The 27,999-nt window shown below is 39.0% G+C and overlaps 1 protein-coding gene across 1 annotated transcript; it reads left to right on the top strand.

The window, feature by feature from the left end:
* The first annotated feature begins 66 nt into the window (after positions 1 to 66).
* Positions 67 to 13,670, top strand: LOC148338542 (uncharacterized). Its single transcript, XM_088294837.1, has 8 exons — positions 67 to 157; positions 325 to 482; positions 2,910 to 3,169; positions 3,322 to 3,409; positions 4,412 to 4,524; positions 5,672 to 5,821; positions 5,921 to 5,987; positions 13,498 to 13,670. Exons 1-8 carry the CDS (start codon positions 67 to 69, stop codon positions 13,534 to 13,536), a joined length of 966 nt encoding a protein of 321 aa, XP_088150963.1. The 3' UTR covers positions 13,537 to 13,670.
* The last annotated feature ends 14,329 nt before the right edge of the window (positions 13,671 to 27,999 follow it).

Here is a 27,999-nt window from a genome sequence, read left to right as displayed (position 1 = left end):
CTCCCGGGGCGCTGAAAGCTGTAGAATCATGGGAAAGTGGTGACAGTTAAACCGAAAAGACGGGCCATGAGGAGGTTTTTCCGAGCGCAGAGGGATGAAGACTACGGTCAGATCCAATATCTGACGGCCAAGTGCACACGTTTGGCTCGAGACAAAGGTAAGCTGATGCTTTATGAGCCTTTAAATGTTCAACGATGTTAGAAGTGGGCCTTCATTTAAGTGTGAACATGGGAACACGATTTGAATGTTTAAAGTTACATTCCAGTCATACGTTCATCCTGTGAAAGTGATTCTGTGCTTGAGCACGCTTTCTTGTGGTTGCAGCGCTGTCAGATAGGGAGGTCCTGCTGTTCAGGGAAAAGGAGAAGAAGCTTCAGAATGACTTCCAAGCTGCGGCCGCTCAAGTTTTCCACCTGGAGAAGAGCAACGTGGATCTTAGGAGGACACAGGACCAGCTTATCGGCACCATCCACCAGCAGCAGGTGCAGACTGCTTTTGTAAAATTGGCTAAATTATCCTAATTCATATCAGCACCATGTTGTACACCTTCATAGGTATCCAAACCATTTTTAGGGATAATTATGAAGATTCATTCATTTTTTCACAAAAAAAAGTAAATCTGTGATATGTCTTAAGAATTTTAGAAGGGCGCGCGTGGCCAATACATTCAAATTCAATGGTGAGCTTTGTAAACAGGCTGTGAAAAAAAAATAATACAGGAGGATTATTGTTTCCCCACTAAGGAAAAAAAAAACATGTATAGCGGAAAGTTTTACAGTGAAGCCGGTGTGGGACCTAGGACAGAGCTTTGGGGTACCCTGCATTAAATATCCAATCGTTGCAGCACTGACCTAGGGAAAAAAACACTGCATGCAGCAATCGAGTGCCAGGGCACATGAAACATGCATTATATTACAAAATATTTTAATCAAGGCAGATCTTCTTTACTCCACTTAAACTGCACAGTAAACATAAAATAGGAGGGTATCTAAGGAGGAGCCCCGAGGTGCTCCAAATGAAAATAAACAATCTAAAATAATTAATCTTGTTTTGTTTTTTTCTTGAAATTGTCAAATGATCTTTTTTTAAATTATCTTATTTACTTGTGTGTCGTATTTCAAACAGCATAGCTACTATCCCCACTCAATATTAGGAACGCCAATACGTCAGTGCCTCATTGTCAGGTTGTAGTATGTTTTCAACCGAGCAAAGTATTGTACAAAGCCATCTGGATGGTGCGAGCAATTTAGCTTTTTATTGATTACTCTTGAGCTTTTAGTTTCACGCAACCTCACATTTTAGCAGATGGGCTCACCTGCACCAGCAGTTATTGACTAGTCTAGTTTTCTGCCTAGTGGACTTTTGAAGTTATTACAGACTACAGAAAGTGAAAACAATACAAAAGAAAGTGTTTTATCAGATGTTCTTTTATCTTTCACCGTCTCCCTTCAGGAATTGTGTTCTCTCAACACTTGTATTTGTTGTATATACAAATGAGTGTCAGAGTCATCAAAGGGGTGGATTCGTCATAATATTTGCTGATCATTCTGTAATTGTGACGCTTTTAAATGACGATCATGGTCATGTGGTAAGTGCTTTTATCGATTTCGAAATCAATGTTTCTAAAACGAATGAAATGCTAAATGATGAGTTGAATGAAGTCTTTGCCTCTCCCCCTGTCCTTATCCAAGGCCAGTCTGTGGAGATAAATACTCGGGGCTAATACATGAGACCAAGCCATTGACTCTGTGCTAAAGCCCATCAGCGGATGCACTTTTATCGAACGCTTCGAGGTTTTGATGTAGACTCTGGTTATATGAAAATATTATATTCTTGTTTTATTGAGTTTGCATTTTCTTTTATCAGCTGATTTGGATCCCTTCTATGTACAAAAAGTGCTTGCAGGGTGCAGATCCATTATGCTCATGTGTGGGGCAAACAGATGTGAGAACTCATTCATACCAGTTTCCATTGGCCTTTTAACTCATTCACTAGTAGGCCAGGTGAAAAGAATGCAGTTTTTGACGTCTATATCCGTCAATGGCAGTGAATGAGTTAAGTAATGTGGCATAACATTCTCTATATTGTGTTTGCATGTGTCTGGATTATTCGTGCGTGTTCTCTAAAAGTATCTTGACTGCTGGCTGTATAATGAACAATGATAAATTTCACCTTGACCTTGGAGTATTTAGTGCACACAACAGTTTTAGTAACGTATGGGTTAGAAAATATACCCGAGATAAGTGTTCTTCCCGATACTAATATTTTGTTACCTCTTCGATCTCATAATTTGAAAGACCATATTGACCATATAGTGCGGATGTCCCCATTGTTGGACGAATAAAGGCTCTCAAATTGCAAAACACTAAGCACCATGTATCTCAATTGCTGTAGTTACATGAGGATGAGTGTTCCGTGAAATAGTGTTAACGCCAAGTGTGTAAATGCAGATGTTTGTCATTAGCTGTTTTATGTTTGCACATTTTTGGATACACATCCTAGCCAATATGAATAATGTATGAATGAATAATTCATTTGATTTTGAATTAGTCCATTATGTGTATTGTCTATATTATTTTTTCTTTTTGTCTTTTTCTGAATTGGAAATGAGCTGTTTTATGAAAGCCGTTTGCAGTTTGGCACTTAACCCCCACTAAGCTGGTGTTTTTATAAGCATTTAAATTTGACAGGAATTTGGGCCGACACGACCGACTCACTCATGCGTCAGGTTTAGGCTTGCCTTGAACTCCGTTGACCTCGAGGCGTTCTCTCCACAAAATCATTTTGAAGTATTACGTCTAGGTAACGAGACTTTGGAATGTGTATCTTTGCTGTATCTGCTCTTCTTTCTGTCCATCTACCTGTCCATCTATCCATCTACTTTATCTAATGTCATGTAATGTATGTAGGAGTTGCTGGAGTTGCTACAGAAGCGTGTGATCATCCTGGCAGGAGAGAGTGAGCGCGATGCCGAGCTGCTGCGTCAAGTGTGCTCGGAGCTGCTCTGCCTCGAGAGCTCCGAGGTGCAGCTGGAGGGCCTGGTGGAGGAGCTGCACGCCGAGCCGCAGATGCACCACAGCAAGGAGGCCAAAAGCCCCCGGGCGGAGTTGCAGCCCGACGCTCCCTACGGCGACGCACTGAACGAGGGCCTCCAGGAGGCGCTGCAAATGTAAACGATTGCAGTGGTTGTAGTTTCTGAACTGCATCATACTGAGAGCTGTTTCTAATAGTTTGCTCCTCTAATGTGGTCTTAATATGAAGAACAGATCAAATAAAAGAATGTGAATATGTACTGATGTCCTCATGTCATGTCGCCACCAGGAAGACGGCGGAGTTGGAGCAGCTTCGTGACGCCAACAAGATGCTGGCGGAGGAGCTGATGGATTTGCGTTTTGCACATGAGGAACAGGTTAGCAACAATAACTACCGTAATGATAAATTAGGAAAACAACTGTCACTTAGAAATGTGCTTATTATTTGAAAGAAAAGCACATTTTCTGCTACATTAACATCTAGGAACTATTTCAGATTTATTTAATGTTATCTTCACTGGAAATAAAAACATTTCTTTAGAAGATTGGGGAAATTCTAAATGACCTCAAACTTTTGAACAGTTGGTTTAATATTTAACATTCTTGTTCTTTTTCATAAGGTTATGCTGGTGTATCTAATATTTGCGCACCCAAAAATTTGAATTAGCTTTATTATCATCAGATAAATACTACCCCCCATAAATACATACATGAGATATATCATGCATTTGATCCAATATATTAGAGGCTTATAATGCTGCAAAAATCTGATTTTTAGGGGGGTTAAGGCAGAATTGAATGATTTATTTCCATCATATAAATAGAGCCATAATAATGCAAACCATAAAACACTCAATACAACACATTAATTGATCCTAAAGGAGGAGAAAACTAATCAGTATCATTCAGAGGCGATGAAATATTCTGCTTTACCTCTTTTGTCCAGCAGATGTCAGGGTTGCTCAACTCTCTTGTTCTTGTCTGTCAGAGACAAGCCTGCAAATGGAGGTTTCAAGTGCAAGTGTTAGCTATTTGTCTTTGTCAAGCGTGAAGCCAAATTCATCCAGGAATGATGAAACGCTACATTAGCAACCGGGGAAATCTTGCAACATTCCTACGCGTCAAGATTTTTTTTTTCTTCTTCTTCTTGAAAATTTACACTTGAGTTGGACAACTCCTAACCAGTCAATCAAACCACGAACCGTCCAAAATCTACAATTATCATTCATTGCATGTGCACAAGCCAAGTCGCGTGCATTAAAAAAAAAAAGCCTAATGAGATCATAAAACTGTTTTAAAGTGCTGCTTTAGTTGTTGTTGACTACTTCCTGTTTTTTTTAGTGTAGATATTAATAATCATGATTGATGATGTTTCTGAGGTGAGAGCTCTGCAACGAGAAAATGACAGCGGTGCGAGGAAGCTCCAAGAAACACTAGAGGAGTTTGAGTGGCTGTGTCAACAACAGCGCTACTGGATGACGTGCGTCAAAAGGTGGGATGCAGCCTCAACACCCCAAGGTTAAATGTTCATAGTTTAGACATGTTTGTATGTGGAAAGGGATGGTGGTGTTTTTTTTTTTTTTTTTTTTGCATTAAAGTACAATGTTGTCAAAGGGTAACTTTGGAACTTTGGATTTAGATGAACCGGCAAGTAGGTTTTTGCGGTCAAATTTAGGTAGTTATCAACGTGGCAACCTTTAATTTGGTATTATACGTCATATTGCTATCATATACCATTGCGCACTAACATCGACCCAACAGCACCATATAGTCGTGTTCAATCGCCTATTTAAAACGCTAACTAATTGCTTAAGTGATGAGCTGATGAGGCGGTGTTCTCGGCGCAAATCAATTAAGCATCCTAATTTCTTGGCTGACAGCTTCATTTTGTACAGAGTAATTGCAGCGATCCATTTTTAACAAAACAAGCTTTCCCTAATAATATAGCCTTTATTAGTCCCACAATGGGGAAATTCGAGATTCGAACCCAGGCCTCCTGGGGAGACTGGGTCCTGAACGCGGCGCCTTAGACCACTCGGCCATCCTGGCATATATATCTAACTTAAATACTTGTCACTCATTCGTTTCTAAAAAAAACCCCAAAAAAAACCCACTTTCAATCTTGAGGTGACATACGCTGCAAGGATCTCATAGAGTAAGGGAAGAGACGGAGCATTTTTCAAATTGTTGAGCTTTCAGGAGTGGTAACAGATTTGTTTTCACGGTATTTTCAAATTGCTTCATAATGCGTAAACGCATCATTTGGGGATTGGCCAGTAGAATTGATTTGTGAGTGACTATTCAATTAAGTATATTTACACATGCAAGGTTTTCCTCATGAGAGACAAAACAACATCTCTCATCGCAAATCTCCTGAAGAGGTGGTGATTTGATTTGCCGTGTACATGTATTGACCTGCCAGCAGCGCTTGAACTTAATTGCTGTTTCATTGTTTTACCAATATTGTTCTCCAATATTTTGGAACATACTTTATTTTGGTAGAAAAAAAAATTATTTTTTATTTGTATTTTTTAAAGTGAATGGGCAACACTGTAACAATAATATTAAAACTATTAATATTGATGAAAATAATATCCTAAAAATTAACATTTGTCTGAATGCATCCATTTTTTTTTCAGCTTTAAAGACTATTTTTTGGAGCAGAGAGACGGTCTGCTTCAGCAAGTTCGTACGCTGGAAAGTAAGGCGGAACAGTGGAAGAAGTCGCACGATCAAGTGCACCAACAGACCGAACACTGCCCCCTACAGGACGGCGACTGCTTTAACGGGTCAGCAGAAGAGCAATCAACTTGACGGGAAACCATTCAAGTGTTATGACTAAAATGTCTAATGTGTAAAATTAATACAATTCCTTATTTTCTCTTCAGAAGCGGTATGTCGTCATGGAACACTGATGACGAAGTGAAGATCACATATGAGGAGCGCCACGAGCAGGTATCTAATACTGTTTTGAGAACCAGTTATTGTGTGCAAGAATAGAACTGTGAACGTTTCCTCCGGACACTTCAGCTTCCTCCCACAATCAAAAAACACGCTTCTTATGTTCACTGAAGACTCTAAATTGTCCATGATTGTGAATTTGAGTGTGAATATTTCTTTGTCTATATGTGCCCTGGGATTGGCCGTCCGGCTGCCGTCCAGGGGGTACCGCAGCTCTTTTTTAGACTGCAAGGGTGTGGAGATTAAATATTGTTGAGGCATTTTTGCCACAAACGTGTCCAAAGCGATGATTTGTAACTCCAAAAATAAAATACTAATGTACCAGTCGGCAAAATACGTTTTGTTATTTATCTTTTACATATCTAAGACTCGAATCATTACGAAAGCCGCATCACCCTGTTTATTATGGAAAATAATTCTCATTTTTCAAATTTCAGGAGTTCACTACAGTTAAGCATTAGAAAGTGGTGAAGGTCTTCTACCTTGTATGACGGGTGAAAATGTTTATTCGTGTTAATACAGGTTTCATGATACATGATTTCAATTTGCTTTTTATTTTTTTCCAATTGGAAATGTTGAAATTAAAAACACGATGGAAGAGAGTTCAAGTTAATATAGCTTATCTTTTCTTGGAAATCTAAGACCAGTAGCAAAAAAAAATAAAATAATAATAATAATAATAAAAAAATGAAACAAAAATCAAACTGAGCTGCATTTACCCGAATGAGTGATGATGGTCTTTTGGAAGACTTTTGATAATCATAAAAGGAATTTTACTTGGAAGGTCCAACAAGGTCCCCCCCCCCTCAAAAAGCATATGAAAACATGGTGGAGTACCCAGAGAGTCAAACGTTCAAGTATTTAGCCGGTCTATTCTCGGACAATTAACACTGAAGACCAGAAACAAACTCAAAAACCTGAGCTCCAGTTACTCCAATGGAAGATGATTGTCTTTTGGAAGACTTTTGTGATCATAAAATGACTTTGACTTGGAAAATCCGAACGCGCCCGTCGTTTAGACACGGAAATAAAACCATTCAAAAACACGGTGAAAGAACCAAAGAGAGAAATGTTCCAGAATATTAAAAGAACAAGTCTTCAAAGACAGCAGACCGGTGGAGAATGTCTGGGTTTTTTGGTTGCGGGAATGAAATAGAAGACTTTAAAAAAACACGAGTATTCCGAGGCGGAGCGTTTCCTAACCTAAAAGTGGTCTTTGATACTTTGCGGGCACTGGAATCTCTTCACAGCTTTTATGTTAATTAAGATTTAGTGGTGGGAAGTAGAAAAGTACTGTACTAGAGTATTTATTTTTCTGACAACTTTTTACTTTTACCGTCTTCAATTAAAAAAAAAAAATCAGTACTTTCTATCCCTTTGCAAAAATAAGCTTGTTTTTTTTTTCAACGTATGCAAAGTTGCACCAGTAATATGACTTTTTTCAAACCTTTTCTCATAGTAGTACAAATACTTGATGTAAATTTTGTTTTGTTTGTTTTTATTTATTTATTTTATTTATTTATATTATTCTTTAAGTGGTACCTTGTGTTAGTATCTGAACATTTTTTTTTTGTACGGTTGATTTCAGTCTATCCTTAGTTAAACACAGAGGTAAATTATTTGACTGAGATCTTGTGGACTTATAAGGTAAAAAAAAAAAAATATATATATATATATATATATTTTTTAATTTATGTATTTATTTATTTATTTATTTCCCGTCCATCACCATTTTAAAGGAACTTGTTTGATGTCAGCTTTGCGAATGATTTGTTAGGAAAGCTATGGCGACACTATCTGCTAGCTCTCCGTTGTATTTGATTGAAAGTCAAACATAATTCTTAGTTTTTTAGTACTACACAAAATCATGCTAGTGGCTCGCTGTGGAAATCTTGACGGGAGAAGCCAAAAGTCTAAACAAAAACAGCTTAAGTGCATTTCAGAGTCAGTCTCAAGGTGGTAAAAAAAAAAGATGTTCTGTTTTGTACAGTTGGCGACGCAGGTGGTTGGCGGCTGTCCATCTTGTGGAGCGTTTGCGTTTGGCAACTGGCTTTGATGTACTGTAAATCTTTCAAAACGCAAAGCCAAAGAGCTGGTGCCCCCCCCCCCACCCTGCGCTTATCTCGCCTCGTGTCCTGTTGGACCTCAACTTTGCGGTTTTACAAAGTCTGACCTTGAGAGAGAAAGCAGGTTGACAACACAGAGAGAACGAGTCCATCTGTTGCTCTATAGAAAGCCGGCGGAACTGGCCGAACTTTCAAGAGCTGTTTTTATTTTGTCTGACGGCTGCGTATGTTCGTGAGGAAACAACTCTCTGAAGTCCAAACTGTCTTCAGCAGGCAGGAGACGCCCGCATGACGCAACCAGACGATATTTTATGATTTCATTGTCATGCCAGTGGTGGGAAGTAATTCCGGCATGTAGTGGTGGGCCGTGCATTTCACACCGAGGCCTTCAGTGAAGTTGTATTTCGTCCAACTTGAAGAAATACTCCTGATAATACCATATACCGTATTTTCCGGACCATAAACTGCTACTTTTTTCCTTTCTAGATTTTGAACCATGCGGCTAATACAACGGTGCAGCTTTTCTGTGCATTTTTCTTTCACCACTAGGGGCGCTCTATAGTTCAGAAAATACGCTAAATAAATCTCGATTTTTTTTTTCTCTTGGGTCTGTTCTGCTTTAATGAGCAAAGTTGTTGCCGTGTTAAAAGCCACTGTTTTAATAATCTGTTTATGTATCTGTGCATTCACAGTACAAAATCGTTCTGTACATGCACAAAAGAACAATTTTTTTCAACATAGAAAACTGCGACTTATAGCCTGATGTGGCTTGTATATCGTGTTGTTTTTTTTTTGTTGTTTGTTTTTTTTCTAAAAAAAGATTTGCTGCGGCTTATATACAGGTGTGCCTTATAGTAAAAATAAAGTAAAACTACAGTATATCATTAATGACATTTATGTTTCTTAAACTGGCACTGGACTGCAGTCGGGATAGAAACTCCTATAAAAACAGAAAATCCTAAGCTGTCAATTTCCTCACGTCTGTCCGAATGATATCTGAAATGAATTGTGTGTGTGTATATTGACTTCCATCTTCTTTACATTGTGGGAATAGTATTTGTACTTTTTTACTTCTCACCATTGCCTATCGTGGAACATTCATTTCTGCTCCTCCTTCTCTGGGATGCAATTTGCTTCCATTAGTTTTGAATACAAATAGACAGCAGTGATAAATGTGTATTTGATCACCGACAAACACGTAGTCAGAAGCTAAAGACGGTCGAGCCAAACGCTAATAGAACGCATCTGTGTTATATCATCATGTCTGGAAATAAACATTCCCTTATTGTTTTAGTGAACACACACATCACACAACTATGAACTGGAACGCTAGCGCTGACGCTAATGCTAACACACCAGACCGCGAGAGCAGGTGATCCGAGGTCACCGTCGCGTCAGACTTATTATTACAAGCCAAGACAACATGATTCTTGAAAGTGTTATCTTAAGGTCGCATTACGACACCACGTTCCTTTAAAGGTCGCTGCGTAAATAAAGACGAGGAGTCTAGGAGGACTTTTGATTATTTTCTTTTTTCGGGACCATCCTTCAACTATAAAGGGGCTTTTCGGAGAGGTTCGGAACGCGACGGCGCGCAATTCTTGGGGGTGAAGTTGAAATTTAACACGAAGATATTCATCTGAGAGTGGCTGTCAGTTTCCCCCCGTGGATTTGTTGTGTACTCAGAGCCCTGGAGTCCAATCGGAGCTTTTAGTTTACGCCGTGTGTGGGGCGGCTTTTGATTGAAACTTGAATGCGGTACAAAAGCTCCTCTGAGGCATTCACACCCTGACAGCAACTGTAAAGCTAGTTTGTCATCTTTTTTCCTCAGTTTGTTTTTTTTTTAAAGCTAATGTTGAAATATCTAAATAAGAAGACGTTTGATAGACATTCTAACGCCGATGTCTGCCGCTAGCTTGAGTCATCAGACTTTGATTTTCGGGCACTGGAGCCACATCAGTTTCTCGTGGCGTGTATCCCAAACCATCTTTCCAAGGCAGCCGAGATGACTAATAAGCACAGGCTGCTGATTTGCCAATAGCCTCCGTGCTCCATTCCCCCGCACCTCTTACGCTGGCTCTGCTGTGCATTTGCTCGGGATAATTATTTAGATTGAGTGCAGATGATATTTTTTTATTTTTTTCAAGATAGAGAGCAAGACAATCTTGCTGGAGGAACAGGGACCGCTGGAGGGAAAATGTTAGGATGGAAGAAAGTTCAAGATGCAGACATGATTCCTAGACCTTTACAAGACCAACTCAATCTGTTGCAGGACGATTTTGTCCTCAGGGGTTGGCACTATTTTTTATTTTTTGGATATTTCACATTAATCAACAGTGCAGAATGGCATCAGTGTTTGCACAGTGATTGCTCACCCCTCCCCTCTCTGCTCACCGAGGCGGAGGGGAAAAAAAGTCAATAAGAGGCAATTTACTTCAAGTAGCGAGCAGCCAATCATATTTTAGAAGTTCCCTCAACTAAAGAAAAGAAGACAGTCAGTATTAGCGGTTATTAAAACCTTGATGTTTTAAAGCCTTGGTAAACCGGCCCATGTCAAGTTAGTGATCTACTTTCACTTTTTCCAATTTGTCACCCAGTTTTCCTTTGAATTTCAAATTTGTAGTAGTATTATGACTAAAAAGCAGCGTTTAGAGCAGGGATTGGCAAACTTTTTGATTGGTGGGCCACAATGGGTTCTAAAATTTGACAGAGGGGCCAGACCAGGAGCAGATGGATGGAGTGTTTTGGTTACCTCACCTCATCGGAGAAAAAAAAAAAAACTTTTAATTTTAAATAAAAATGAACAAAAGCATTACAACAAAATATATGTTTGACACACCAGAGTATTTAGAAAATAAAATATTAACAATGTTTGTTTATCAATTTATTTTAGTTTGGCGGGCCGGATTAAAACGTTTAACAGGCCGCATGTAGCCCCCGGGTTGTAGTTTGCCCACACCTGGATTAGCGTTACGCGATGCTAGCATATTTTTAAACTGACATCTAGGTAATATTTCTAATCGTCGTCGTGAGGCAGCATGAAAATAGCTCCACCGAGACCCCGACTGACATGTTGATGACTGCTCGTGTACCCCACCCCCGACTTAAACGTCATCCAACGTCTGTCTGCAGCTTCAAGAGCTGAAATAGGGAAATTGACTTTGACACAAGTACTGTCTCGCATTCAGGTGTTTACACGCCAAACATTTGTAGCCCTGTTTTTGCGCACAACCTCGACCCTACTGTGAACTCATGAGCGCGATTTATGCTCGCTCCATCTTTTGGACTTTCATGAAGTTTTTGCCACATTAAAGTCCTCACTGACATCACTGCTGACATCTGTAAATCTCCGAGAGGTTTACTGAACAGTGTGTGTAAGTAATTACTTCTGGGTTGGAGATTCGTTTTCTTAGTGTTTTATTGGTTTCTTTGGTTTTATGTCTGTCTGGTGGAAATTTTTGCTTGATTTTTGTGATGCCGATTGCGATTATGTCAGTCCCCGCATTGGTGTTGATCATTATTGATACCATGCAATTAAATCAATGCTGTAGTTTCATTTACTCTCTAATAGACGCAAATACAAGGTTTTGCAAAAAATGTCCTCGCTCTTTGACTGAAATTCATGGAAGTGCCATTAATTGTTTCCAGTCACCCATAAAACACCAGCATTTTGTCAAGGTGTTTTTTTTTAAATAAAAAAAAATCACAGAAATGATTTGCACTTAATAAAATCATATTGTGATAATTAATTCATTGCTGCTCCTTCTAGTGTGTGTACACTTTGACCTCCAGGGGGCAGTATAATGCAAACAGAATTTGTATATGAGCTGTTGGTTTTTTTTTTTTTTTTTTTTTTTACAGAGTATTAATAACATATGCCTGAGAGTAGTTGTACTGTCTGTCAACATGTGCTGCTGTATAGTTTGTGTTCTAGTATCAGTTGCTTAAAGCAGTGTAATGCCGCAACATCAGTGCCAGTTCAAGCAACATATCAATGACGCTTTGCGTCGTGTGCTCGCATTCGGTTAGCGGACTCTCATCATACCACGTTACACAGTTTGGTTAAATACATAATTTAATATTCTCTTTGTGCTAAGTTAAATTTTATATATAGCCATATAGTGCTTGTATTTTTCCTAGCAAGTCGATAAAAACAAAATAAAAAAAAAACGGGCGACTTCTTTTGCCTCTACAACTTGTTTGTCGAGTCACTTGTAAGTAAAGATACTGTCTTCATATATTAGTGTAAGTAAGCAAGTAACCACCATGCTGCCGAATCGTGACTGTTTTTGCGTGGACTATCCATCCATCCATTTTCAGTACCGCTTCTCCTCACAAGGGTCACGGGGGTGCTGGAGCCTATCCCAGCTATCTTCGGGCAGTAGGCGGGGAACACCCTGAACTGGCTGCCAGCCAATCGCAGGGCACACAAAGACGAACAACCCTCTGCGCTCACGCTCATACCTAGGGGCAAGTTCGAGTGTCCAATCAACCGGCCATGCATGTTTTTGGAATGTGGGAGCAAACCAACGCAGGCACGGGAAGAACATGCAAACTCCACACAGGAAGGCCGGAGCCGGGATCGAATCCACGACCTCTGCACTGTGAGGTCATCGTGCCACCTGGAGTAAACTAGCTCTTGCTTTATTTTTCTATAGCACTTTAAGATACCACAGCAGTGTGCTAAATATTATACTGGCTAATAGGAAAGTAGTAATTGTTTTACAATAAACATGTTGAAGTGATGAAACTCAGCAACTTCATACGTTGGGGAGGAGCTCATTTTCGTCCGGGTTGTTAGCAGAAGTTACATAGTCTTCACTTGCAGTCCATATTCATGTGAATTTCTTCCCCCAAATCATCTTTAAGCAATTTATTATTTTCTGACAAGATGATGAGTTGAAATGATAAAAATTATATTACGTGCTGTATTTACAGTTTGCAATACTAATAAAGGCATTTTTAAGGGTTATTTTCCCCCCGCTGTTCGCGGCAGGTCTCCCTTGGAAATAATAGTGGCTTACTGTCGTGGTTTTTAAACTGACTTGAGCTACTGGAAAGTGGAGAAGCTGTTACAAACCAGAACTTTTCCTGCTATAAAGTTCATCTAAGCCTTTTGGAAACAGGCATCGAACAGTGATTCCAGGTTGTAAAATACACTATTTTCCTAACCCAGTCACTCACCGGACTTTCTCCGTTATTTATCAAAATGTTGCACGTGAAGCCAAATATGTTTTGCTGGAATCCTAATTGAGGAAGCTGTTTGCTTTCATGAGAACGTAAATTTGTGAGCAGAGGCCGCGTCTGCTCGTCTTCTCGGCGCCTATTGGCACATATCTGTTGCGCGCATGTTTCTTATTCCGAGTTCCCGTCACGCGCATATTTTCTGTTTATTGTTTTTGATCATCCTCGCTCACAGATTATTATTTTGCCCTCAGGCGGAGAGACCTATCAACAGATATGAAAAACCTCCTTGAAGATTAAAACGTCTGCAGCCGGGACGCTTCTTCTTTTGCACACCACATCGTGGAATACAGTGGAAGCGACAGTGGCGAACAAAAGTGCTACAATTTGGTGTTCAACCACAATTTTGTGGGGGAAAAAGTCGCCTCAAAAGTCAAACAAAACTATCATCACATTGTGGCAACAAGCGTGCTTTGCTTTGCTTTTTTTTTGTGTCAAGTAGAACCAAAAATTAAACTGACTGATGTAATAAAGTGTCTGATGACGGTAGTTTTGCTTGATTGTCTATTTTTTTTTATCCTCTTTCAAAACGCAAGAGAGAAAAATACATCTATGACGGTGGTAAGTTGTATATTTTAAGAATTTTTTTATATGATTCCAAGAATAATTTCAAATTTTTTTACTGAAAGTCACAAAAAGTAATATTTTAAGAATAATAGTTTTTTTTTCAAGAATTAATTATTTTATTATTTAGGAAAAAATGTCATCATACTATGTGATGAATAATGGCACATTTGTTTTCAGAATAAAGTTTAGAGAACATCCTATTTATAAAAAACAATGGTGTACTTTTTATAATTTGTTGTTTAAGGAAAATGGTAATGAAAATAATGGCTTTTTTAAATACTGGTACTCATGTTTTTTAATAGGAAAGAAATTCATTGTCACGCTACAAGAAGAATGGCTTACTTATAGTAGTCATATTTCTTCAATAAAAAGAATAGGATTTTTTTTTAAAATAAATTCATAATTTAGTGGGAAACAATTCATATTAAAAGAATAATGTCACCCTGTTTTATAGTCGTCACTTTTGTATCCAGGGAAAAAAATCATTAAAAAAAATAATGACGCGTTCTTTTTTACAACAGCCATATTTTTTAGACGATTTAAATCATAATAGTTCATGAGAATAATTTTTTTTTTTTTTTTTTTAGAGTTGTAAAATTGTCTTACAAGAATGGGGTTGTAATTTTTAAGAATAAAGTCATAATAGTATGAGATTAAAGTCAAAATATAACAAGAAAAAAAAACATTAAGCTTTTTTTCCACATAATTTATTCTGCTATATTTATACAATACAATACAACTGTATTTTTATCGCGCATTTCACAACAGCTGCAGCTGTAATATATAATCTCATGTCGTGCTCTTTCCAGTGTGGCCCATGATCAGTGTTAAAATATTACTTAAATTCCCTAAAGGAACTGCCGAATGTATTCCTGTTCCGAAAGGACAACTTTCTGCATGAACAAATAACACATATGTAGGAATGTTCACACATGCCCATCACATGTGCCCGAGGGTCACGTTCAGTAATCTTCCACTATTCCAACCTTGTAATCATCTCCTCAAACAAGAGCAGAAAGTCACCTGACTGTTGTTGAGTCAGAAAATCCATGCCAGATCGCAACAGCTGGTGGACGGGGGAGGATATAAACAAATTGTTGTGGTCCTCAAAGAGCCTCTAATGATCTTTCTCCCCTGCTGAGAATCTGTTACGACTTAACTGATGATGCCATTGGTTGTATTATCACATCCCCTTCTCTACTTAGAAACTCTTAAAGTTTACTTTGCTGGCTCGATATCGGAAGCTTTTCTACCCGATGGCACAAACGTGTCCCTAAAAGCCGTGATTTTCAACCAGAGTGCCATGCCGTGCCGTGAGAGATCGTCAGTGATGCCGCTGGAAATTAACCATTTCCTCTTTATTTTTTGGGGGGGTCAGGAAACGAATACTTATTAATAACAAACATATGTTTTTAGCTAGCATGGATGGGCGACCTAAATGGCAGAGGTTGTCACAATTCGTCATCAATGCTAATTGGAGGCCATATAAGACCAATCACTTCTTAACTCGATTTATGACAAAATTATTATTTTAAATAGGAATGAACTACGTGCAAAATATGTGCTCTCCACTCTCCTAACCAATCAAAGGGTACAAGCAAACACAATCATATTGTATGTTTTTTTTTTTTTTTTGATGAGGCTGTCTTGTATAAAAATACCATTCAAGGATGGCTCAAAATTACTGAACACGAAACCAATACTAACTGCAACAACTACTATTGTTCATTTATTAACAAAAAAAAAATTCACTCAAAATTTGCATGCGATACAGTTTGTCCTCAATCCATACCTGCGATGAATTATTCTTCTAACTCAAGTAACATAGGGTAGTTAGAACAAGACCCAGTGTAGGGGCACCTTAAGACATGTCTGCCATCTCGTGATGGTGATATTACACTCCCCCCTTTTTTTCAATATGTTTTTTTCATATTTTGGATTTTTTCTGATTTCCTCTGACCTCCCCCCCTCCAGGAATTTTTATCCCCATTTCCCAGATTTGCCGTACACAATATATGTTGCATAGTTATCTGTGTGTGTGTGTCGTGTTTTTTTTTAAGAATAACGGGGTCTATAAAAACAACAAAAAATAAAATTCACATTTTTGTCCCTCTGAAAATTAAGTCAGAGTGTGGTCATGGGCTGTAATCAGCACGTGGACCGCATGTTGCACATACATGAGCTACAGTGTCACAGTACCAGTGACCCGAAGTGAAAGGCAGAAAACGCTAAATGCTCACAGACAGCACAACAAACTTGTATCCACCTCTTGCCATTCACGCAATAGACAACGTCTTGACTTCCTGGCACATCAGATTTGAGTCAGTTTGTGAGTAAACTGGGACGAGATCATCTTAATTTCTGTTTGGTGGTGTCCTGGGCGATTTTCCCTTCTCTTTCCTTTTGCCTGTTATCTTCTACTCTATCTAGCTATCTTCCTATCCAACTCATTTGCTCAAGATAGCCATCATCCTTCTTATCTTTTGACCTATACCTACCAAATAATTAACTAACTTGCCATCGAGCTATCTTTCTACCTATCCTTAGCTTCCTCGCTAGCTAGTGATGTACCTCCCTATCTGTAGCTTCCTGCCTACTTACCCAGCTTGATACCTATCTAACTTCCTATCTAACTAGCGACCGACTTAAAGCTACCTTACTGACTAGCTAGCTACCTATCTACTTACTTTACCTATGAATCTTGCTACCTATCTAGCTACTTACAGGATCCAGCTACCTAAATAACTACCTAGCTAAGTACCGACTCATGTACCTATCTAGTATCTATAGTAGTTTCCTCTCAACCTACATACTGTAGCAATGTGCCTATCAAAGTAGTTACTTACCTATCACATTCTGTAGCTTCCTACCTATCAAACTAGCTACCCAAATACTGTATCTAGCTTCCTTCCTAACTAGCTAACTACCTACTTTTACCTATCATGCTTGCTACCAACAGTCTACAATTATGTAGCTACCTAAATAACTCCCTATCGACCTATCTATCTAGTATGTACGGTATAGTAGTTTCCTATCAACCTCCTTTCAAACTAGCCACTTACCTATCACGCTACCAACATACCTACCTACTGCACCTACATACTTAACTTACGAACGAACGAATGAATCAACCAACTAGCCAACCAGCTCACGAACCATGATATTTCTGGATATGTCCCCGTTCACTCTGATCCAAGTAAGTAAAAAAAATCTTCCTGACTCATTTGCATTTCGGTTTGTAAATCAATTTAATGTATCATTCATGTTATACTGTAGCTGTGTTGGTCTCCCGCCACCGCCGTCACCCCCCCCTCCAAACCAAACATGTTGTCCAGATGGCAGCAGTCAGTCAGAGCGTTGGTCATGTGCGATCCAGATGACAGACACATGGACGGGTGGACAACGGACATGGGGAGAACAACGAGCCAAAAACAACTCACAGGTGATGCGAATATTTTGGCCTCAAAAACAACTTCCATGTCACAATGGTACACTTGGGATGAGCATGTCTGAACTCCAGAGGTGGAATAGCTTAGATTTTTTTTTTTTTTTTTTTATGGATGCAAATTCCATCATAGCCTGGATGCCTCTGTGACATGTCAGGGAATTTTTAAGTTACAGCATTGAAACAAAATTATATTTTACTACCTTAGCTTCTCGCATGTCTCGATGCTCTTTTTAAAACGTCAAGGTTCTTTATTTTTCATTGTGGCCAAGTAAACATACGTGGCAAACAAAATATGTTGCACCTGTTCTTGAGATGTTAATAATACAAACAAATGGAACCATATGCGGTAGCATCATGAACTTGTGGTTACCCACGCTCACCTCATTGTTATAAGATTTGGGAACTGCAAATTAAACCGTTCCACACTTTTTTTTTTCCCACATATGTGGCAAATATTAGTTTCTCACTTTTTGAGTCACAATGGCGACACCCTTAGCGGCGGCAACGACTACCAAAGCGCGACACATGAACCAATTGTGTGACGATCGGAAACAAGCAATGTTTGCACACAATTAATACACACGTGACGACACTGTGACATTTGGAGGTGTTATTAATAGCGGCGTTAAACGCGAAGGAAGAATAGCGTAGTGTTTATACGCAGCCAGACAAAACACATCACGGAGATTTAATGCCAGGGTATAAGGAGGCTTGTTATAATGGAAAGCAGCTCTTTTGTCTGTGTAGTTGTTCACATGTGACAACTGTGACATTTGTGGATCATAAATTTGGAAATAGTGTAATTAAAAGCCGTTTTAGTTCACCATAATGCCGAGAAAAAATCTTGAGGCCTGTTAAGGTTCTTGAGACACTTCAGTTGAATGTGGCAAAAACTCAAGTATTAATTGTTGCCCTCGACAATTTGTCTCCTGTTTTTGAAAAAGCAGTTTCTGGTAACAATCGTAGAATTGTGATTTGAGCTTGGCGGAGGTAATGTGTAGTGTTGGGAGTTGAAACGCTTTGGTTTTCTTTTTGTGCTAAGGCTATGTCTAATGTAAAAACGTTGTTCTGGCGACATCTTGTGGCTACTTGCTGCCTAACATGTTGAATTAAGGGGATCAGCATCTTTTAGTTAGCGTTGTGCCTTCATTGTATTTGAGGATGGACTTATTTTGCAAGTGACCGAGCTACCAGTCACTGGTTAAATATTTCCGCACGCTAGCATCCATATGTCTGTAACGCATATTGTCATTAAACCCTCATTCTTCGCTGCACTGCTAGTATGAATCTGTTTGAAATAGCTGAAGCTAGCAAGGCTAACCACTCTGCTTTTCCACCACCAGCTTATTTTGACACTCTTGGATCTGCACAGACGTATGAAGACTGTGTCGCCTTGTTGGCTGGACGTTTCGCTGCCCATAAAGTGTCACAGTTCGGTCACGTCAGCAGACGGGCAAGTCACATTTCCTCTGTAAATTGGCTTATTGAAAGACAAAGAACACATGGTTAGCTGTTTGTCAACTTCAAGCGTCAAATGTTGCTAAGGAGTTGTAAAATCATCTGCGAATAATAGAAGTGCGGAGTGTTTCAAATCATACACAGATCATTAATATAAAGTAAAAACAACAACAGGCTTTACGCTGACCCCCGAGGAAGGCCGCAACTCACTCTTTGGAGCTGAGTCAGCTCTTCTTGCATCTACATATTAAGATCTGTTCTCCCCCCCAAAAAATAAATACAGTTCCAAGAAATCCACGCATTAGCCACTTTGCACTCCATATCTGTACTTACCCTAGTTGTGCTAGAAAACAGCCAAGACTTGTTTCGTCATTTAATTCAACTCAAAGTCAACTTGAGTCCCAAGTCTTAAAATTGTCCAGCTTAACCCAAGTCTCCCTCCCAACATTTGAATGCACTAAATAAGGCTTATAAGGACCTTGCCATATGTCGTAGCACAATGGCGTGTACATGGACGTGCGTGAACCCTGACCGGCTCAAGCCAAGGGTGACGGCGGGGGCCCCCAGACAGGCGCTCGGACCGTCTTGCGAGCAGGTGATGCGCAGTGTGGAGGTCGTTCCAGTTTTTAAGCTAAAAAAGTCTGTTATTGTCGTACCGAGGCCAACGTCAGCCGCCGGCCTGCGGGACAGATGTGTTCCACGTGGAGCGTTCCCGTCTATGGACTGTTTATACTGGCCACATTGCAGTATTCCAGTGAAAGTATGACTAGTATTCTCGCTAGTTGTTCCCAGGATAATTTTTCCAATTTGTTCAAACTAGCGACTGAAGTCTTAGAAGGCAAAGAATCAAGAATGGAATAGGCCGTAAATGCTAATTTGTTGTTTTTCTTTGACGTTTCTATTCTGCTACGGACGTAAAATAACTCCCACCTATTTGTGGTTCGCATCTGACAAATTTGCTTCCTTTTTTCTGTGGAAGCTATTTTCAGCTCTTTGCGGAATCTCTTCGCAATTTTGGGCTCCTTTTGTGATGCCCTAAATTGCCACAAGAGGGCTCCAAAGGTTAACTGGCTAATTGGTGTGTAAAAGAAGTGTGTTCAACGGATCTTTGTTTGTCAGGGAGGAATTAAGTAGTTAGGAGAAGTTCAACCAAATCTCTGCAGGATATTTTATTTTTAGCATTAATGCTAATAAAGTCCAAATCATTCGTCAGATCATTTTATGTGTAGTGCTGTTAGTTGAATTTGATATATTTCTAATATTTGATATTAATTTGTGTTTTTTTTATTTTCTGTATTTATTTTCTTATATGAGGTGTCAATTACTTTCGCTCTTTTTTCTCAGGAGGGCTCGGTTGGCCCAAAATGCTAACGCACAACCGACAATGGCTAGTGGCTAACACAAACACTAAAACTAACACCCAAAAAGTAAACAGATGACAAATGTATCCGTAAAACAGCATAGTGTGCAAGTTTGTGAGTAGCATATCCGCTATAAGGGCGCAAACACAATTCTCTGTTTTTAACATTCACTTTTTAGAGCTGGTTGATTTCATTTGAAATGCAAATGACATTCAAAAATGTTATTTAAAGCAGTGTTTCGAAAACTTTTTTTTGAGCCATATTGTACTTTACAAAAATCTCACTCGTTTAATTCTTCTTCCTGTCATCGTAAATAAATACTTTTTGGACAAAGTAAATGAAATTGAATGAGTGGCTGTAAATTGACTTAAAGCATTGCCTGTACATTAAGAATTTTTTTCGGATTCTTTTCAATGAGGGAAAAGCTTGAATTGGGTCGATGGCGCAAGCTTTAATGATTCACGTCTCCCCTGCAGAAATTGTCAACTAATTTCATGTGAATTCAAATACAAGGTGCACCAGGTTGTTTTCTCCACAATTTTATTTGCACACGTGTGTGTGTGTGCGTGTCTGAGTGTGCGTGTGTAAACATCTGCAATCTATTTTCTGTCAGACCTAAAATGGCTTACGGGTGCCAGGGCACGACTGTTTCCGCCCCCGTTTTTTTCCCCCCCCCTCCATCTCGCTTTTCTTTTCTTTCGACAGCTTTTCTCTGCACACAGTCACACTTTGGCACCTTGAAAACACCAGAGGACATGTTGTAAGGGGTCCTGAGTGGTCTTTTCTGGTTTGACATCTGTAGAACTGTAGACTTTTTTTTTTTTTTTTGCCACCGTCTTTCCTATTTATCCATTGAGGACTCCATCATGGGCTTCTTCTCCATCCATTGATGGCATGGACATGAATGCACTGTGAATGGTGACATTGATGGCTCCATTGTTTTAGTTGATTCTCAATGTGGCTCTTTATGGAGTGCACGTATATTTGGTAGCATGTCAAAAGGCATCACGCTGAGGCGCTTCAAACATTATTTCTCCCACCTCGACCAAAAAAGAAATCCACTGATTTAAAAAAACAAAAAAAAAAAACGGAAACATTTAGAAATAAAAAATATTGGTAATATATTTATGATGATTACAACATTAAGGTGATATACTGTAAACAACTGTATTTAGAGTTATATAATAATATACTATAAATTTCATTTTCATATTTTGGAGCTGGGAAGTCCTTCCCTGGGGACGGAACAGTCCGGTCCTCTGGCCCGGCCGGACGCCAATTATTGAATAAGGCCGGAGGGATGTGGCCGGAACCGTAATAAGATCGCGGCCGGAATGCGGGGGACTGAACGTCAAAAAAGGGTCAAGTGCCCAGCTCAGGTAATCATACAGTATTAAATCATAACATAATTTGGAAGTGTCTTAATTCATGCACATTTTTAAAATAAATGCTCCTGCACAAAATGTTCATCAAAATGATAAAAAATGATTCATAAAATGGCTGACAATTACCACCCCAGAAATGGTTACGCAAATGAAATTACAATCGTTATTAAAAATGAATGAAATAAATAGCTTCACATTTGGTCACATTTTTTTTTTTACTCATTTTCTTCCTGCTTAAAATATACCATATGCACAAATATTTCAAATTAATTAATTGACTGTTAAAAGAAGTCTACACCTTTTATTTTATAGAACATGATTATCGACATTATTTTGTATTTAGAGTTGTATTTACTTATTAAATTGCTGAATATTGGCCTTAGTTTACAGGGTAATTAATGTCCAACTATATCCATGCGTTACTGTTTCATATATTTATTTATTTTTAGCTTGGGGGAGGAATGAAGAGGAAGAGCGGTTATGCCTCAACTGGCCTCTTGATGTCGCACTTGCACCGCAATTTGGCCAACTTGACGCACGGCGAGACACTGAAACCAAAATGTGTGTTCAATTAGCAGCCCAGTCAACAGCATTGTCTCAATTGGAATGTCAGCCCGGCTTTAAGATAAACGTCTTAGCTTTCTTTTTATCTCACACTTCAGATCCCACTAAGGAACTCGAGGAGATAACAACAACAGTTACACTTTCTTTCCACACTCTTTGAACTGATAGCAACTTTTTATTTTTTATTTTTTTTACATCATGTTTTTTCCATCCTTTTGTCCTAAAGCAACAAAAAACTAACAACAAAAGCAAAACAGATGGGCAATTTATGTCTAAAATAGCAGAAAGCACAAATGTTAATGCTAATAAACTGCTAACTGTGGCCACTTCAAATCCGGAGGCAAACACATTCATTGTAGCACACAGACGGAGGTTAATGAAAGCTAACAGCAGCTAACAATAACAATAAAACTTGAAGTAAAAGCAAAACAGATGATCAATGGAAGTCTTAAAAAAGAGCATGGGGTGCACTGCTAACTCCAGCCAGTTCACTGCTCAAACGTATTTAAAGTCTTAATACTTTGTAGCAAACACCAAACTCTGGGTAATAGCAGCTAATGATAAGTAAAAAAAATAAATGGCAAACAGACTGACACTTTGTCAAAACAGTAGAGGGCGCTTATATATACACAAAATAATTTTCTCTTCTTATTTACAATGAGCGGTAACAGAATGCACCTAGACACTAGCGCACGCACCCGACTGATTAGCTTGTCCCAATGTTCAAGATGAAATGTTCCTTTGCGCTTTTTTTCCACGCTAACATCACAACCGCCAATCAACAGGCCCGCTCTTAACGAATATTCACACTCCGAGCTCAGATATTGCAATTCTGACAACCTGCTAACACTCGACTGTTCATGGTAACGTACGTTCAGAGGCGAACACGCTGTGAGGACACAGCGAGTTTTGGCTTCGCTGGCTAACAATAGCAATAAAAGTGAAAACGAAAGCCAAACAGACAAGTAATTATTGTGTGTAAAGCAGCAGAGAACGCTCATGAAAGTGCTAACAGTCTGCTAACACTGGTCAATTCCCGGCTAACACACACCAAGAAGCTAACTCATGGCGCACACAGCAAATTGAAGCTAATGCGCTGTTAATATGCAGCTAACAGCGGCTAATAATAAAAATAAAAGCAAAACAGATGAACTATTCATGTCTAAAACAGCAACAAATCGCTTAGACCGCCCAACTCACACTGACACATCCAGATGCTAACATATGTTTGAGGCTAACAAACTAATGCACAGTTGACCTCAAAGTTTAGGAAACAGGAAATCCTTGACACCAATTACGATCTTTTTTCATTAGCAGGTTTGAAATTTTGTAGCATTCGAGGGCATGACAGAACTTGTACAAAATATGGCTGAAGGTTACGAATTGGTGAGTTTTTCTGCAAATAGCTGACGATAGTTTCAACAAAGAAAAAAAAACTCAATTAGGGGAATTTGTTTGGTTTGTCTTGGCTGAGATCTTCTAGCTTTGAATCAGCAGCACTTGCGTTTTCCTCCGTTATCTACGTGTTTGCAGTGTGTTAGCCACCGCTTAATGTGTGTTTGCTCACTGTCGACTTCTGTTCGCTGTTTGCGCTTTCAATGTATTAGCTCTTTTTTTTCCAGCTTTGTGTCAACAATGTGTTAGCCTCAGCTATCTCCCTGCCTTCAATGACCACCTCGATTTGTGGTGTTTGCAGCGCTTTAGCATCTGCATGGGTCTCCCTCGTGAAATGGTGTTTCATTTTGAACACGTGAGAGAGAGAGGGGGAAAGAAATGACACTCAGACATTAAAACAAAATAAAACAAAACAAGTTCAATTGTAAGGAGAAGTAAAAACCTATTTTAGAAGTGTGTCAGCTGTGAGTCGGCCAGTTTTAGCAATTCATTAGCATCTATATTAGCGTTAGCTTCTGTTGAATCCGAAATTGGCGTTCATTTACTAATTGTATTGTTTGGTGTTTTTAGCATCAGTTTGCTGTTAATGTGTGCTAACAGATTTGTGTGGAACTTATATTCCCATTTTTTTATTATTTTATTTTTTTTACATGCTTCATTACATTTGGTTTGGTTAGCTTCTCTGACATTATGTTACGGTTCCATATGATACATTATGTTATGTTACTTTATGGTATGTTACGGTCTGTTATGTCATGTTAAGTTAATATCACCGATTTGTGAGGTTTTATTGTGTTAAACTTTGTGTACTTGGGTGCTCAATCAAAACCAGCAGTATGTACTGGAGTTCCAAAACTACTAAGTGCGTTGTAACGTCTTCCACCTGTCGGCAGCTATCGGCAGCATTTTCTAAACCGCGCGCACACACACACACACACACACAATATACTGTAGGCTCCACGGTGTGGGGTCGAGGTCACGTTCTTTGTCCAGCTTATCAACCTTTCCTCGAACTTTGGCATGGCTCTCTGACACAATAAAACAGAATGCCTCTAGCGTATCCCCAACTCCAGCGTTTCTTTTTGCTTTTTTTTTTTTTTTTTTGGGGTTTCCAAAGTCATTTCCAGGCTTTTCCAAATCCCGCTCCCGTACCGCCACGGCTCATCCAAAAGTATGCTTTCAATAAAGCTGAAACACGGTGCGTGGCACACTCGCGGCAGCCGTCACGGCGAGGAATATGTTTGCAATTAAAGAAATATTAATGCGCGGGTGAGTCAGTGTTGTGTGCTGATGTTGTCATGGGATTTGTGCACGTTGCCTGGTAGCGCCACTATGGGAACACAGGCGGTGGGTTGGAACCAACTGCGAATTTCTAATTTGTTTATCGCGATTAAATTAACTTCGGGATCTAGGTTGATTAAAAACACATTTATTAAAATCGAAATGTGAAGACGACGTTTTGTGTTGAAAAATGTTAGAAATCCTGTGGGTTTTGGTTAACTGTTGCCAGTTACCGTAAATATTAAATTTTGTCCTATTATATTACGTGATGTCACTTTTACTACTTTTACTTGCTTCAGAAAATTATTTTTACGCAGTATGCTATGCTATGTTACGATGTTATGTTACATTACATAATGTTGCGTGGCGTTACACTTTGTGATGTTCCATTACGTCATATTCCGCTGTGCGGCGTTACATTATGTGACATTGGTGCAATTTGTTTTGTGTTACATCATGTTGGTTGTTACGGTCCATTCCGTTACGTTGTGTTACGTTACTCTACATAGCGTTATGTTGTGGCATTGGTATTTACATGCACAGCACTTTATCAATATTATTTATTGATTTGTATTCATACGTTAATTACCCGATATTACTTAATAAATAAAAGATAATTCAAGTGGAAAAATTATATTCTGTTCAATTCGGTGAACAATTTGGTTTGATATGAGATCGCTGAGTTCGGGAAGATATGATGTAACAATTTCCTTGTCGTCATTTTGGAATATGAATGAACTTGTTACTAGGCAACTTTAATTGTGACATCTCCTTGAAAGATTCTGGTTTAGCTCTCCAATAAAATATGATTCAATACATACGTATCTTGATATATTTTAAAGTGGGACGATTAGATATGTTTTGATTCTATGCATTTAAATCTCTTTAATCAAAACCAATTGTCTGATTGGAATATTTTTTTCTTGCTACACTCCTATTTTTAATAAATGTATTTTAATCGATTTCTCATTTTAATTGTGTAAATATTGCAGGGCAAGGATGCTTTATAGCTGATTGTATATGAATTTCCTTTGAATTCATTGCATTTAAAACTTGCTACCAAATTGTTGCGCCTCTCCCATGTGCCAGTATTGTGTGGTTCTATTGGCTCTAAGTGTCGTCATAGTGATGTATATTCCTCCTGATGTACGTTTGTACATGTCTCTTTGTCTGAGGATGAGAGTGCAAAACTCAAATGGAAACAAGGTGTGTGAAAACATTCCACATGTGATGTGCGTGACTTACTATGAAGGGGATCTTATTAGCGTGTACCTTTTGTATATGTACACATGTTGTGTAAATCCTTCTCCACTGCCTGGCTGATATCCGGGCCAAGAAGACACGGGTGACATGGGAACCGAACCATCTGCATCTCCTCCCGCTGCTCCGCCGCCGGCCGGCCGGTAACTTGCTCCAGCTGCCTCCCTCCCGATGGAAAAGAAGGTCCAGGGATGCTCCCCGACGCACGGCCGTATAAAACAATGAAAGACGGTGGGAAAAGTCAGGGCTGGGTCAGCCGATGCACATGGCGGGGCTCTTTGAGTTGCTACGCCGTAGTGTAGAGAATCACTTGGAATGTCAGGCAGGCAACTGACATGCTGTATGTCAAATTCACAATGGAAGTTGCCTTGCATAGCCACACTACGTAATGCGATATTATGTTTTGTTAAAATATGTCAGGGTATGCTTGGTAAAGTTATGTTCGGTTGTACTTTGCTAAATTATGTTACGTTAGGTTATGTAATGCTCGGTTGTACTGCGCTTAAGTTATGTCATGCTAGGTTATGTTGCGTTAGGTTATGTTAAGATCGGTTCCATCACGCTAAATTATGTTATGCTAGGTCATGTTAAATTAGTTTATGTTATGCTCCGTTATATTATGGTAATTTATGTAATGCTAGGTTATGCTGCGTTAAGTTGTGTTAAGATCGGTTCTATTATGCTAAATTATGTTATGCTAGGTTACGTGGCGTTAGGTTATGTTATGTTCGGTTATATTGCGCTAAATTATGTCATGCTAGGTTATGCTTCATTTGGTTATGTTATGTTACGCTAAATTATATCATGCTAGGTTATGTTACGTTAGTTCAGTGCTTCTCGCATCCGTGTGATGCTGAGGGAGGTGCGTATGAACCTGGGGAACATGCTTTTTTTTCCCCCCGCCGTACTACAATAAAGTGTAATTGCACATCCACTCCAGTAGTTGGCAGTGGCGCTCTCCTTGCCCATTGTGCGCATTGCGTGTTAACGCTACAATGTAGGTTAATTTTGCAACAAAAATGCTATTATTTATAGTTGCGGCGAAGAGTGGCTGGTGGTGGGGGGCGAGAATTGTTTTTGTATTTTGTATTTTAATTGTATTGAGAGGTGACAAAATTAATCGTTTATCGACAACTCATCGATCATCAAATTAATTATATTGATCATTGATTAATCATTTGGAGACATTGTTTAACTTCACAGTACTCTGATTTCAGATACTCAAGAGTAAATATTGTCAGATTTCTGTGTTTCGTCAAAACAACAATCATCTGTTTTTACTTTTGAAAACAATGATCAACAGATTTTCTGACATGTTTCGGCCCAAACATTTGCAGACGTAGCGCCTGAATAACCCGCAATTGAAATGAAGCAGTTTTGGGTTACATTATCTTAGGTTATGTTGCATTCTTTTTTTTTTTCTGTGTTACTTATGTTATGTTGGATGATCATGGAGTTAACGACGCCTTAGCTTTCCATTTTCCATTAACAATCGCTTTGGATGAGTCACTTGATCGTAGAAAAGCTCGCATTCCCGACCCCTAATTCCGGTCGGACCACAGACGAGGCTCAAGCCGTGTTTCCTTTCATGCCTTCACGCCAGAACTGTCAGAAACATTTCACAATCATTTGAAAATGTTTAGATAATTCTGCAGTACAGCGAATCTTTAATGGCAAACAATTTAGAAGTTGACCGCCATTCATGAGAAAATGATGCCTGGAAACGTCACGCATAAAAGATTCATTCTGCGTGTTTTGTTGTCTTATTTGACTTTTTTTTTTTTTGGAGACACAAAAAGAATGCTTTTTAGTTTTAGTGCATTTGCCATAATTTTGTCCAACTTCAGCACTTCATATTAAAGTCAATGTATATTTCTATCATGATTGTTTTGACAATGGTTTGATATTGTGCAAAACAAAAGGTTTGAAGAGGCTAATTTTAGTCGAGTTATTCTGGTAAAGCGCTGACTATCAATT

This window comes from Idiotropiscis lumnitzeri, chromosome 4 (assembly GCF_059441095.1).
Source record: "Idiotropiscis lumnitzeri isolate Australia: NSW breed Sydney's pygmy pipehorse chromosome 4, RoL_Ilum_1.0, whole genome shotgun sequence".
NCBI classification, from domain to species: Eukaryota; Metazoa; Chordata; class Actinopteri; order Syngnathiformes; family Syngnathidae; genus Idiotropiscis; species Idiotropiscis lumnitzeri.
This window is presented reverse-complemented; position numbering and strand designations above follow the sequence as displayed.